Raw genomic sequence first — 14,678 nt, forward strand, 5'->3', positions numbered from 1 at the left:
TTCTGTTCTGTCCCTGTTTCTGTTCTGTTTCCATTCTGTTTCTATTCTGTTCTGTTCTGTAATTCTATTCTACTAATTCTATTCTACTAATTCTATTCCATTGAGAGATGTATGCAACAAAACTTCATTTTAATGTATGCCGATTAGTGTACATTGAAAGTGACAATTAAATTATTTTTCTATTCTGTTCTGTCCCTGTTTCCATTCTGTTTCTATTCTGTTTCTATCCTGTTCTGTTCTGTAATTCTGTTCTAATAATTCTATTCTATTCCATTCTGTTCCTGTTTCTGTTCCTATCCTATCCTATTCCATTGAGAGCTATTCTGTTCTGTTCTGTAATTCCATTCCACTAATTCTATTCTACTAATTCTATTCCATTGAGAGCTGTATGCAACAAAATTTCATTTTAATGTATGTGGATTAGTGTAGATTCAAAGTGGCAATAAAGTTGTTATTGTATTCTGTTCCTTTCCTGTTCCTGTTCTTTCTATTCTGTTTTGTTCTGTTCTTGTTCTGTTTCTATTCTGCTTCATTCTATTCTGTTCTGTCCCTGTTTCTGTTTTGTTTCCATCCTGTTTCATTCTATTCTATTCTATTCTATTCTATTCTATTCTATTCTATTCTATTCTATTCTATTCTATTCTATTCTATTCTATTCTATTCTATTCCATTCCATTCCATTCCATTCCATTCCATTCCATTCCATTCATTCTATTCCACTCCATTCAGAGCTGTATCCAACGAAATTTCATTGTAATGCACGCCGATTACAGTAGATTCAAAGTGACAATAAAGTTATTCTAAGTCTAAGAATCTGAAGGGGGAGGAAGAGGAAGAAACTGGGGAAGCGAGGAGGAGGAGGAAGAATGGAAGGCTCAACCTTGCCAAATGCAGATAGTCTTCAACTTACAACAGTTCATTTGGGGGCCGTTCAGCCATTATGACGGTCGCTGTTGTCCCAAGGTCACGTGATTTCCCCTTGGGCGACTTTCTGACAAGCAAAGTCCAGGGGGAAGCCAGGTTCCCTTAAGAACCGGGTTACTAACTTACAACCTGCGGTGATTCACTTAACAACTATGCGACACTTCTGAGCATGTGCAGAAGCATCCAGGTGGGTGGGCGGAGCCTCCCACCGCAGCTACTACCGGTTCGCCCAATCCGGGCCGAACTGGGAGCAACCCACCTCTGGTACGACCATAATTGAGCCCAACCACTCCATGGCTAAGCAGGACAGTTGTTATGTGAGTTGCGGCCCATTTTAAGACCTTTTCTGCCACGGTGGTTAAGTGAATCGCCACACTTCTTAGGAGATTCAGGCTGTTGTTAAGTGAAACCGGTGATTAAATGACCCCGGGACAGTGCGATCGTCATTAAATACGAGTCAGTTACCAAGTATCTGAATTTTGATCACATGACCATGGGGATGCTGCAATGGTCGTAAGTGTGAAACATGGTCAAGTCACTTCTTTCAGTGCTGTTGCAACTACGAACGGTCGCTAAACGACCGTTGGTAAGTCCAGGACAATTGCTGTAAACCTCCCAGAATCACTTAGGTGAAATAGGCGAGGTAGAAATTTAAATAATAGTATTAATTCCACAAGCACAGAACTGGTGGGGCCAGTTCTCACACTTACGACCATCACAGTGTCCTTCTGGGGATCTAGCCCCAATGGGGGCTTCTTGAAACCAGCATGTACTTCCAATGGATTGCAAAATCCCAGGGTGCATGTGATCACCAGGGGTGATCTTCCCAGGGGGCCTCCAACGAGCAATGCCAATGGGGAAAAGCTGGATTCGCTTAACGACCACGTGTCTCACTTAATGACCGCAGCAATTCGCTTAACAACCGTGGCCCAAACAAAAAAGGGTTGTAAAATTGGAGGTGACTCGCTTGGATCACTCGCCAATGGGGGTCATAAGTCGAGGGGTACCTGTCAGATCCCCCCCTCCTCACCTGAGCGAGAGGGAATATTCACTGCGGCTGGCCTTGCACCGAACCAGGTAGCTGCCTTCCCTGCATAACGTCAAGAGTGTCTCGGCTTCAGCTCTGCTGATGGGGCCATGAAACCACCTGCAAACCACAAAAAAACAAAAACCAGTCAAACCAGTACATTTGCCCTGCCTCTCTGTGGGTTTACTTCCTGAGAGTCTGGTTGAAGCATAAAGATCCTCAAAGACTGTCTAACCAGGGTTGGGATTCAGCCGGGTCAGACCAATCCGGGTGAACAGGATGATGCTAATTTCCACATCCGATTTGCCAAACAGGTAGTTGCAATGACTGGCTGGCCCCGCCCCACCCTGCCCCTCCCAGGAGTTTCCACGCAGCCTGTTTTGGATGCCAGTTACCGTATTTTTGGGAGTATAAGACGCACCATAGTTTTTGAAGAGGCAAATTAAAAAAAAAGGTTTTGCACTCTGCAAACCTCCCAAAAACGGCCCGTTTTTCACGAAAACGGACCCGTTCCCCCACCCCAAAAGGCATGAATAGCTTTTAGGGGGCTTGCAGAGTGATCCTGGGGGTGAGGGTGGGCCAAAAATGAGCAAAAAAACGGACCGTTTTTTGCAAAAACAGGCCCGTTTTTCATTTTAAAAAGGGCATGGATAACCTTTAGGAAGCTTATAGAGTGCTCCTGGATTCTGGGGGGTGGGGGTAAAATTGAGCAAAAAATGCGCCGGTTTTTACTAATTTCTGCCCTCCCCAGCCCCCAGGAGCACTCTGGAAGCCTCCTAAAGGCTCCGCATGGCCATTTTGGTGAAGGGGAGGAATTTCGGGAGGCCAAAAGTGCTGTATTTAGTGTATAAGACGGACCCAGATTTTCAGCCTCTTTTTTGAGGGGAAAAGGTGCATCTTATACTCTGAGAAATATGGTAAGTGCAGGACCCGTGGCCATGGAGGCTCTGGGAGGGAAAAAAACAGGCCTCCCAGAGGTTCCGGAAGTCTGGAAACAGGCCTGTTCCTGGCCTCTCTGTGAGGCTGTTTTCGTCCTTCCGGAGGCTCGAGAAAAACCTCCAGAGCCTGGGGAGGGCAAAAAGGCCCCTCCCCCGTGGTGCAGGAGGCAGAGTAGGCCACGCCCACCATCCCCATGTCCACCCAGCAACCGGGCAGAGAACTGGTTGCTAAAATCTTTGAATCCCACCCTTGTATCTAACCCAGCCTGTCCTCCAGCTGGCAGTATTGCGAGCCCATCGCAACCTGGAGAGCACCAGATTGTGTGTGAATGGGATGTGAGAATGGCCTTGGGGGACAGGAGGCAGAGATGCTGCCTAGGGGAGAGTCAGATAAGAGGCAGCTGAGCCTTCTGCTGCATAACGGGGAGAGGAAGAGACTCTGAAGGGACCCTCCCTAGTTTCTTAGCCTGTAAAGGAGGCCAGTAGAGAGAAGGTTGGAATAGAACTGGAAGGAGGTCCTTGGAGGTCTTCTAGTCCAATCCCCTGCTCAAGCAGGAGACCCTAAACCCGTGATGGCGAGCCCTCTCTGCAGGCATGCCAGTTGTCGCCCCAGCCCAGCTTCACCACGCATGCACGCACGCCTCCTGTCAGCCAGCTGCTTTTCGGGTCTCAGGTGCATGCAGTAAACATGCATACCCATGCATAGGGGCGGGTGCATGCATGTGGGGCACTCGCATTGCATTTTGGGGCCTTGGGCCGTTCCTCTGCACCCCTTTTTGGCTTCCAGGTTGGTGCAGGACATCCGGGCCCAAAATGGGGCACCACGCGAAGGTCCCTCTGCACCCCATTTTGGGCCTGGAAAGCCTCCTGCACCAACCTGGAAGCCAAAAATGGGTGAGGGAGGGGGTATGGGGTACATGCATGGGGGCGGAGTAACATGGGGATCCCCCTTGAATGTACAGGAGGTCACCTTCATATGCGCAGGGGGGAACAGTGTGCGGGATGGGGTCGTGTGAGCATTGCATTATGGGTGTGGGCTCATGCTTTCGGGATGCAACAACAAAAAGGTTAGTCATCACTGCCCTAAACCATCAGCCCCTTCCCAACATTTTGGCCAATTCCGTGGAGAGAGATTTGGTGCCAATACTCAAATAGGGGGTTGGGGACCCCTGCCCTAATCCATTCCAGAAACGTAGCTGTCCAATCCATTCTTAAAGACTTCCAGTGTTGGGGCATTCACAACTTCTGGAGGCAACTTCTGTTCCACTGATTGTTCTCACTGTCAGGAAGTTTCTCCTCAGTTCTAAGTTGCTTCTCTCCTTGATTAGTTTCCACCCATTGCTTCTTGTTCTACCCTCAGGTGCCTTGGAGAATAGTTTGACTCCCTCTTCTTTGTGGCAACCCCTGAGATATTGGAACACTGCTATCATGTCTCCCCTAGTCCTTCTTTCTCTTAAGCTAGACATACCTAGTTCCTGCAGCCGTTCTTCCTATGTTTTAGCCTCCAGTCCCCTAATCATCTTTGTTGCTCTTACAATACAATAGAAGAGTGGGAAGGGACCTTGGAGGTCTTCTAGTCCAACCCCCTGCCTAGGCAGGAAACCCTAAACCATTTCAGACAGATGGCTATCCAACATCTTCTTAAAGACTTCCAGTGTTGGGGCATTCACAACTTCTGGAGGCAACTTCTCTTCCACTGATTAATTGTTCTCACTGTCAGGAAGTTTCTCCTCAGTTCTAAGTTGCTTCTCCCCTTGGTTAGTTTCCACCCATTGCTTCTTGTTCTGCCCTCGGGTGCCTTGGAGAATAGTTTGACTCCCTCTTCTTTGTGGCAACTGCTATCCTGTCTCCCCTGGTCTTCCTTTTCTCTAGACCAGCCAAACCCAAATCCTGCAGCCGTTCTTGGCATGTTTTGGTCTCCAGGCCTTTAATCATCCTAGTTGCTCTTCTCTGCACTTTTTCCAAAGCCTCAACATCTTTTGGGTAACATGGTGATCAAAACGGGATGCAGCTATTCCAGCTGTGGCCTTACCAGTGGTGGGTTGCAGGCGGTACGCCCCAGTACATCCCAGAGCCAGCCCGGAGCACCGGATACCGTTCCGGTACGGTGCTCTGGAGGGCCCACCCTCCCGTCCGAGGTCCTCACCTGTCTTTTAAAGCTTCTGCGCTGCCACGCACGCCACGGTGCATACAGCTAAGACTCATGCTGTGCATGTGTACGCAACCGCTGCGCGCATCCATGAGGCCGCCGCCGCCGCCACCGTTCCAACCGTACCGGTTGGAAGGGGATTTGAAACCTACCACCTGGCCTTATTAAATGGTTTTATAAAGGAGACAGATCCACAATGGAGCCAAAAATTTCTGTTGCTAAATGAGACAGTTGTTAAAGGGCTTTTGCCCTCTTTTATGACTTTTCTTGCCACCGTTGTTAAGTGATTCACTGCAGTTGTTAAATTAGTAAGACGGTTGTTAAATGACTCTAGCTTTCCCGTATTTTATTATTATTTTATTATTTTATTATTTTATTATATTTTATTATTTTATTATTTTATTATTTTATTATTTTATTATTTTATTATTTTATTATTTTATTATTTTATTATTTTATTATTTTATTATTTTATTATTATTTTATTATTTTATTATTTTATTATTTTATTATTATTTTATTATTTTATTATTTTATTATTTTATTATTTTATTATTTTATTATTTTATTATTTTATTATTTTATTATTTTATTATTTTATTATTTTATTATTTTATTATTTTATTATTTTATTATTTTATTATTTTATTATTTTATTATTTTATTATTTTATTATTTTATTATTTTATTATTTTATTATTTTATTATTTTATTATTTTATTATTTTATTATTTTATTATTTTATTATTTTATTATTTTATTATTTTATTATTTTATTATTTTATTATTATTTATTATTTTATTTTATTATTTTTTATTATTATTTATTATTATTTTATTCTCTTAGTTTTATTTTTTATATATATTGTTTTTATATTCCTGTAAGCCGCCTTACGTGGTGGCTCAGTGGCTAAGACGCTGAGCTTGTCGATCAGAAAGGTCAGCAGTTTGGCAGTTCGGCGCTTCCGTGACTTGTCCCAGCTTCTGCCAACCTAGCAGTTCGAAAGCACATAAAAAATGCAAGTAGAAAAATAGGAACCACCTTTGATGGGAAGGTAACAGCGTTCCTTGCGCCTTAGGCATTTATTCGTGCCGGCCACATGACCACGGAGACATCCTCGGACAGCACTGGCTCTTCGGCTTTGAAACAGAGATGAGCACCGCCCCCTAGAGTCAGGAACGACTAGCACATACATGCAAGGGGAACCTTTATCTTTACCTTTTAAGTCACCTTGAGTCGCCATGTGCAAATAGGCGGAAATGGTAAGTTTTTAAAATAAATAAATAAGCCGTCATAAATATGATGCACCTGCCAAGCGGTATGAATTTTGATCCTGTGACCTCCGGGAGGCTGCAACGGTCATAAGTGTGAGAAATGGTTATGAGTCCCTTTTTTCACTGCCATCGTAACTTTGAACGGTCACTAAATGACCCAATTTGGATCAGTCTTGGTCACTTAAATGAATGGCTGTAAGCTGAAATTATCTGTAATACATTTTGATTATGTCAAAGGATGATAGAAATGACAAACATTCTATTTTGACCACGATTTGAACCAAATTCCCTCCGCTGGGCATTTTTCCCAGCATGATAAAAAAAAAGACTGTTTTATCCCCATTTGTGCACCGAGTCCTGGATAATTTGGTCAATAGCCACTAATGAGAAAAAATCACTGGGACAAAACATAATTAAGACATCAACCATCTGCAGCAAACAGGACAGCAATAATAATTATGTTTGAACAGTCGATATCTGTCGTGGAATATTTATCGAAATTTGCTGGAGAGGGGGAAAAAAAGAAGAGAAAAAACAGGAGGCAAAAAAAGGATAAACCTGGTATGGAATGGGTCAACTCGCCAGGGTCAACTCACCATTGGAAAACTTGGCTGTGGGACAATTTAGCAATTCTATTTAATTATTTCATTCTGCCTCTCCTTTTGCACCCTTTCTTCACTGATTCTATTCCACTAATTCTTATATCAAAGAAATAGTTACACTCATGTCCTGCAGTGAATTGGCCGTGGTGAGTTGGCTGCGGCAAGCTGGCCATAGTGAGTTGGCCGTGGGGAATTAGCCATGGCAAGTTGGCTGTGGGGAATTGGCCATGAAAAATTGCCCATGGTGAGTGGGCTGCGGCAAGGTGACCATGGAAAATTGGCTGTGGTGAGTTGGCTGCAGCAAGCTGGCCGTAGTGAGTTGGCCGTAGTGATTTGGCCATGGAAAATTGTCCATGTTGAGTTGGCTGTGGCGAGTTGGCTGTGGCGAGTTGGCTGTGGGAAATTGGCCATGAAAAATTGCCCATGGTGAGTTGGCTGCAGCAAGCTGGCCGTAGTGAGTTGGCCGTAGGGAGTTGGCCATGGAAAATTGGCCGTGGAGAGTTGGCTGTGGAGAGTTGGCTGTGGGAAATTGGCCATAGTGAGTTGGCCATAGAGAGTTGGCCATGGGGAGTTGGCCATAGAAAATTAGCCGTGGGGAGTTGGCCATGGGGAGTTGGCTGCAGCAAGTTGGCCATAGAGAGTTGGCCATGGAAAATTGGCCGTGGTGAGTTGGCTGTGGTGAATTGGCCGTGGTGAATTCACTGTGGGAAGTTGGCCGTGGTGAGTTGGCCATGGGAAGTTGCCTGTGGCAAGTGGCAAATTGTCCTAAACCTGCCCAGGATCCCCTCCCAGAGGCCACTTACGCCTGACTCTCCAGGGGCAGCGACAAGTCGATGCGCTCAGCCAGGGGAACGCTGGACTTGGGGCTCTGCGGCCGGCCATACTTGGTGGAGCCCGTCGGGTGCTTCAGCGGACGCGACCGGTGCTCTTTTGGGCCTGAGGATGAGGAAGAGGAGGAGGAGGGAGAGATCCGGTCCCACTCGGGGGTTTCGAACTGCGCTGTGGGAGGAGCAGGACAGACTCTTAGACAGATGGAGAGGCATCTCGAAGGAGCAAACAGGCACTTCCCCTGCCAGAGAAGGTTTCCTGACTGGCTAGCCTGGGTCCCAAGGGGAGCGAGGTCAAAAAAGTCAAGATGGCGACCACGCAGAGCAAGCGCCGCCCATTTCTTACATGCCCCCTTACCATCAGCTGCCCTTTTGACTTCCCCAAATATATATACTGGGAATTGAGAGCTAAATAGCTTGAAATAGATCTATACTAGTCTCCCTTTATTTATTTATCAGCACAAATACAAATATAAAAAGGCAACATTAAAAATAAAAATATGGTTTTGTTTTCGGGTCTTTTCCCGTGTAAGATTGAGATTGCCTTGGCAACGTTTCGGCAAGATCTCACTTGCCATCCTCACTAGCCGACAGCAGCCTGAAGATGGCAAGTGAGATCTTGCCGAAACGTTGCCAAGACAATCTCAATCTTACACGGGAAAAGACCCGGATTTGGGAAATAATTTAGAAACTGCAGCTGAGGAAAAAAATTGAGTATCCCTTCCAGGATCTGTAGAGAGGGTTCAAAAACATCAAGATGGCAGCCACATTGCCTGAAATGTGTGCCTGTGGGGTGTCCGTGACCACCATCTGGACATTTTTTGACCTCGTCCCCTGTGGACGCAGTTTGATAAGCCTTTTCTTTTCAGCCTCTACATAAGCAATGTTTACAGGTTGCCAAGACATAAAAAATCAGCCGTTTGGGCTTCTCTGTTTTGTGTGTGAATGTGGTTGTGTGGTTGTGTCATCAAAACGCTAGCCGGGATAAGCCTACGGTCACCTATCCGAAGGAAGTTATCTCGGCTCGGAAATTAAACATCTGGTTTCAAAAATCATTCTGCACTGCCAGCTTCGACGGCAAGATTGTGGGAGAAAATATGCCTCTCTCTCCCATTCAGGCAGTCCTCAAATTATGACCACAATTGGCACCGGAACTTTGGTCGTTAAGTGAATCCAGCTCCCCCCCCATTGATTTTGCTTCTAGGGAAGCCGCCTGGAAAGGTCGCAAGTGACGCCAGGATGGTGAAAACATCTTGAATGCAAGATGTTGGCTGCCAATCACAGGAAAGTGCCAGGTCATAAGTGTGAGGACTGATCATAAATCACTTTTTTTTTGACGTACGTTTGAAGGGTTGTTAATGATAGTTACGTTTGGCCCTATTTTTACTTTTATTTTTTTAGCACAACCTTAATTTCATTTCAAGAATTAAAAATTAGAGTGATAGGAACACAGGTAGACCTCAACCTACAACAGTCCTCGACTTACAACGGTAGTGTCCGTTTGACATTACAACAACACTGGAAAAAGTGATTTATGAGCATTTCCCCACACCTATTACCATTGCAGCATCCCAATGTGATCAAGATTCAGACACTTCCCAACTGACTCGTATTTACGACGATTGTAATACCCGTCAGGTTATCTTCTTTTGCAACCTTCTGACCAGCAAAGTCAGTGGGGGAGCCAGAGTCACTTAACAACCTTGTTACTTCCTTAACAACTGCAGTGATTCACTTAGCAGCCGTGGCAAGAAAGGTCATACAATGGGGCAAAGCTCACTTAACAATTGTCAAAGCAATGTTGGTCTCCATTGTAGTCGTAAGTTGAGGACTGCCACCCAGGCTGTAGTTCTGCAGAAAGAGAGCAGGGGGAAACCAACAGGAGGACACAGGTCTCCCAACACAACTCCCCCTTTTTTTTGAACATGCATCAGGACACCGCACACCCACACGTCAAAAGTCACAACATCGCAAAGTCTTGTTTTCCGTTTTGGACCAAACGTTGGTGTTTTATACCGTAGACGCCTCTGGAAATGGGCTGTGAAAAATGCACAAGAACAGACGGTGTGTGAAACATGCTTTAAAAACAAGCAAGCCCGTGCAACGCACACGCAACACAATTGACACATGTGCAACGAAAAGAACAACAGTGAAAGGCAGAAAGGGGAGAAAAGGCGGGGAGGGAGGAGTAGAAACGATTATGTAGAATCTGTACAAAAAAAATAATATTTTTTTTTCCAAAGCGGGAGAGGTAGTAGCTCTGGAGGCCTTGAATTTTATTCCTGCAAAACTCACCGCTGAATTTGTAAGCCCCAAGTTCAAACGACAAGAGTTAGGTTTCTAAGTTTTAAAACATAAGATACTTCTGAAATGCAGGTAGTCCTCGACTTACAACAGTTCATTTAGGGACCGTTCAAACTTACAGGGGCACTGAAAAATGTGACTTATGACCCTTTTTCACACAACTGTTGCAGCAGTCCTGCGGTCGCATGATCAAAATTTGGATGCTTGGCAAGCGGTTCATATTTATGACGGTCGCAGTGTCCCAGGGTCATGTGATCCCCTTTTGCGACCTTCTGACACGCACAGTCAACGGGGGTAGCCAGATTCACTTAACAACTGTGTTCATAACTTAACCACTGTAATGACTCACTTAACAACTGTGGCAAGAAAAATGGTAAAATGGGGCAAAATTCATTCAACCAATGTCTCACTTAGTAACAGACATTTGGGGCTCAATTGGGGTCATATATCAAGGACTACCTGAATAGAAAAATTAGGATTAAAAGCTGTGTTGGCAGCAGCCAAATAAATAGAGTTATTGATGACTGCTTCGTTTAAAAAGAAAACACTTTCTTTGGAAAGCAAATTGTGATTCGTGAAATTGGTTTCGGAAGATATTTTTTCTCAACTTCTGCAATTCTAAGATGTGTGGACTTCAACTCCCAGAATTCCCCAGTCAGAAGTCCACACATCTTAAATTTGCAAAGGTTGAGGAAAAAAATGGTCTAGAGAGAGAGCCCCGTCTGTTCTCCTATCAATCTGGCACACTTTTGAGGTCAGAGGGAGCCATACCTGTTGAATTCCTGCCTGCCTAACTGCAACTTCTGCCTACTAAATAAGGTGGGCAGCTCCCCCTCTGTCAACCTCCCAATCCTGGGAACCGCAGTGCTCAAAAAAGTTTAAAAGAGCTGCAGCAAAGTGTTCTGACTGAGGCTTCCCAAGAGCAGGAAGCAAACTCCTGGTCCCAACAAAAACCCCTTTTATTAATTGACTCTGAATTCTGCTCATTCACATCCAGCAAAGTCTTTCGAGGGGGGATTTACGGTCACAGACCTTATCTGGCTTGGAGAGCTGCCAGGCCGAGAGCTGCAAAACTTGGCCAGGAGTCTTGGAGAGTCACGAACCAATTAAGGGAACTAATTGTCTCCTGCAAACTCCACTCCCCTTTCGCTCCTCTTTTATTTCCTGTGGAAGGGGCCATTCACCGTCCACCTGTGGCCTTACTCCTAAGTCGACCTCTGTTCTTTAGCTCTTCCCTTCGTCTGGCAACTCTGCATATGCGCACACTGGGAACAGGCTCCAGCTGTTCTTGTGCCCCACTGATGCCTGACTCTGAAGGCAGCTGATAACTGTCAGATGGCTCTGGCCCCCTCTCTGCTTCCGACACAGAGCCCTCCTCAGAGCCTTCCCCAGACTCCAGGACTGGCCCAGGTTCCTCCCCAACCTCCTCACTCTCCGAATCTGCTGCCAGCTGTGATGGCGGGCCACAACACAAAATAGGAAACGGAGTAAAGGAAAGGAGAGGTTTTCATGGAGGAAGGGCAGGCTGAAAACAAACAGGAAGAAGGGAAGGTTGAAATCAAGACATCACCTTCTGGATCTAGGGGGTCTTCTGTCCCCGTAAGTTGTCCTACCGGCGGTGGCCAGGGCAATACTTTATTCTCCTTTATGTCTACTGCAAGGGGAAAGGGGATGTTATGAAGATGGGTTGGGAGAGTTTGTAGAGAAAGGGACAGAAGAGCACGGAAAGGAAGGAGAGGGAAGATGACGGGAGGGATGGGAAGAGGAAGAAGAAGACAAAACCGGCATGATAAAAAAGAAATGATTGAACCAGACAGACAGATAGACAGACATGGGAAGACTGGAGGAAGTCCCCTACTTCAACCTGACTAGGTCCCTCGAGCGACGACGGGCAAATCGTTGCAATTCCTATCTTCCCCACCAAATGCATTGCCGATAGAAGTGGGAGGTCAACATTTTGAGGCACTTACCTTGTCCATCATATCCTGGACTGATATACAGCCCAATGAAACCTCATTTAACAGACTACAGAGGTGCCTGTTATTCCCAAATGTCCACTAAACACAAAAGTACATCACGCTCGTGTTGCGACAGAGACTCGTGTCTTTGGTGTTGACATGAATAACAATAACTGGGTGGGAAGGGACCTTGGAGGTCTTCTAATCTAACCCCCTGCTCAGGCAGGAAACTCTACACCAGTGATGGCGAAGCTTTTTGGCGGGAGCATGTGAGCGCTCGTCGGGACTACAATCCGGAAGCACTTCCTGTTTCCGGCACGCGCATTCACGCCAGCCAGCTAGTCTTCCGGTTAATGAAGCGCATTTGTGTGTGACGATCAGCAGGGGTGAGTTCCTGCCAGTTACAACCTCTTCTATAGAAGAGGTTCCACAAATCTACTGTGCCGTTTAGAACTGGTTCCAGCTCCCTCCCCCCCGCCCGTCTTCACATCATCAAGATGAAGAGCGAGAGGAGGAATTTTGTGTGCAAGTCTTAAAGCTGTCAAGTTTGAACACCCCTGGTTTTTTTTTCCTAAAGGGTTAGGGGTGCAAGGGTCTTGTAACTTGACAGCTTTAAGACTTGCACACTTCAATGCCAAAGTTCCTGAGCCAACATGATTGGAGGAGGAATTCTGGGAGTTGAAGTCCACAAGTCTTAAAGCTGTCAAGTTTGAACACCCCTGGTTTTTTTTTCCTAAAGGGTTAGGGGTGCAAGGGTCTTGTAACTTGACAGCTTTAAGACTTGCACACTTCAATGCCAAAGTTCCTGAGCCAACATGATTGGAGGAGGAATTCTGGGAGTTGAAGTCCACAAGTCTTAAAGCTGTCAAGTTTGAACACCCTTGGGGTTTTTTTCTAAAGGGTTAGGGGTGCAAGGGTCTTGTAACTTGACAGCTTTAAGACTTGCACACTTCAATGCCAAAGTTCCTGAACCAACATGATTGGAGGAGGAATTCTGGGAGTTGAAGTCCACAAGTCTTAAAGCTGTCAAGTTTGAACACTCCTGGGGTTTTTTTTTCCTAAAGGGTTAGGGGTGCGAGAGTCTTGTAACTTGACAGCTTTAAGACTTGTGTGCTTCAAATGCCAGAGTTTCTGAGCCAACATTTTGGTTGCTAAGCAAGAGCGTTGTTAACGGAGTTTCACCACATTTTACCAGTTGGCCATGCCCACCCAGTCACATGACTGCCAAGCCACTCCCACTCATTCACATGGCTGCCAAGCCACTCCCACCCGGTCACATGGCTGGCAAGCCACTCCCACCCGGTCACATGGCTGGCAAGCCACTCACTCATATGGCCAGCAAGCCACTCCCACAAAGCAGGCCACACCTACAGAAGAGGTTCTAAAAAATTTTGAAACCCACCACTGGTGACGATCAGCTGGCCGGCATGCCCTCGCTGGAAAACGGACAAGCAGCTCTTCCACTTTCCAGCACTGCCGCATGCACGAAGTCCAGCTGATCGTCGCGCGCACATGCATGGCAGAAACCCGGTAGAGGAACGGGCGACATGGCTCTGTGTGCCACTTCGGGCAGACATGCCATAGATTCGCCATCACGGCTCTATACCAAATGATTGTCCAATCTCTTCTTAAAAACCTCAAGTTCTGGAGCGCCCATAACTTCTGGTGGCAAGCTGTTCCACTGGTTAATTATTCTAACTATCAGGAAATTTCTTATTAGTTTGAGGTGGCTTCTCTCTTTGTTCAGTTTCCATCCAGTGCTTCTTGTCCTGCCTTCAGGGGCTTCAGTGAATAGCTTGACTCCCTCTTCTTTGTGGCAACCCCTGAGATATTAAAACACTGCTATCGTGTCTCCCCTAGTCCTTCTTTTCATCAAACTAGACATACCCAGTTCCTGCAACCGTTCTTCATATGTTTTAGCCTCCAGTCCCCTAATCCTCTTTGTTGCTCTTACAATACAATAGCAGAGTTGGAAGAGACCTTGGAGGTCTTCTAGTCCAACCCCCTGCTTAGGCAGGAAACCTTATGCCGTTTCAGACAAATAGCTATCCAACATCTTCTTGGATGACCTCCCCCCCGATATTAGAACTACTGTTGATCTCCGCTCCTTCCGTAAGAAACTCAAGACCCACTTGTTCAAATTAGCTGGCCTGGCCCAATTGTAATTGTAATCAGAAATATAGTATAATCTAATCCTGACCTTCCTGGATGGCATTTTAAATTTTTAAATTTTGGGGTTTTTAAATTGGTTTTAATTGGAACTATTTTAACTATCGTTAGTTTGGTTATTGTACGGACTTATTATTATTATTATTTATTTGTGCTTCTAGACCGCCCCCTCTCCCAGAAGGGACTCCCAGAAGGGACTGTGTGTTTAAGTTGGTTTGTCTGGGTTTTGTGTTTTGCCTTGTTGTTCTATTGTATATTTATTGTCTGTACACCGCCCCGAGTCCCTTCGGGGAGAGGGGGCGGTTTATAAATAAACTAAACTAAACTAAACTTCTTAAAGACTTCCAGTGTTGGGGCATCCACAACTTCTGGAGGCAACTTCTGTTCCACTGATTCATTGTTCTAACTGTCAGGAAATTTCTCCTCAGTTCTAAGTTGCTTCTCTCCTTGATTAGTTTCCACCCATTGCTTCTTGTTCTACCCTCAGGTGCCTTGGAGAATAGTT

General features: G+C 45.6%; 1 protein-coding gene across 1 annotated transcript in view; it reads right to left on the reverse strand.

Moving 5' to 3' along the window:
* Positions 1-14,678, reverse strand: part of SHD (Src homology 2 domain containing transforming protein D) — a gene marked incomplete at its 3' end in the record, with an annotated part of 61,125 nt that overhangs the window by 5,023 nt on the left and 41,424 nt on the right. Inside the window, exons 5-7 of the mRNA XM_081937194.1 lie at positions 11,617-11,700; positions 7,719-7,914; positions 1,955-2,071 (exon numbers count right to left, since the gene is read on the reverse strand). Coding sequence (XP_081793320.1) covers positions 1,955-2,071; positions 7,719-7,914; positions 11,617-11,700 — 397 coding nt within the window. The remainder of the gene's footprint in view (positions 1-1,954; positions 2,072-7,718; positions 7,915-11,616; positions 11,701-14,678) is intronic.

Source organism: Natrix helvetica (assembly GCF_964273705.1).
Source record: "Natrix helvetica genome assembly, chromosome: 1".
NCBI classification, from domain to species: Eukaryota; Metazoa; Chordata; class Lepidosauria; order Squamata; family Natricidae; genus Natrix; species Natrix helvetica.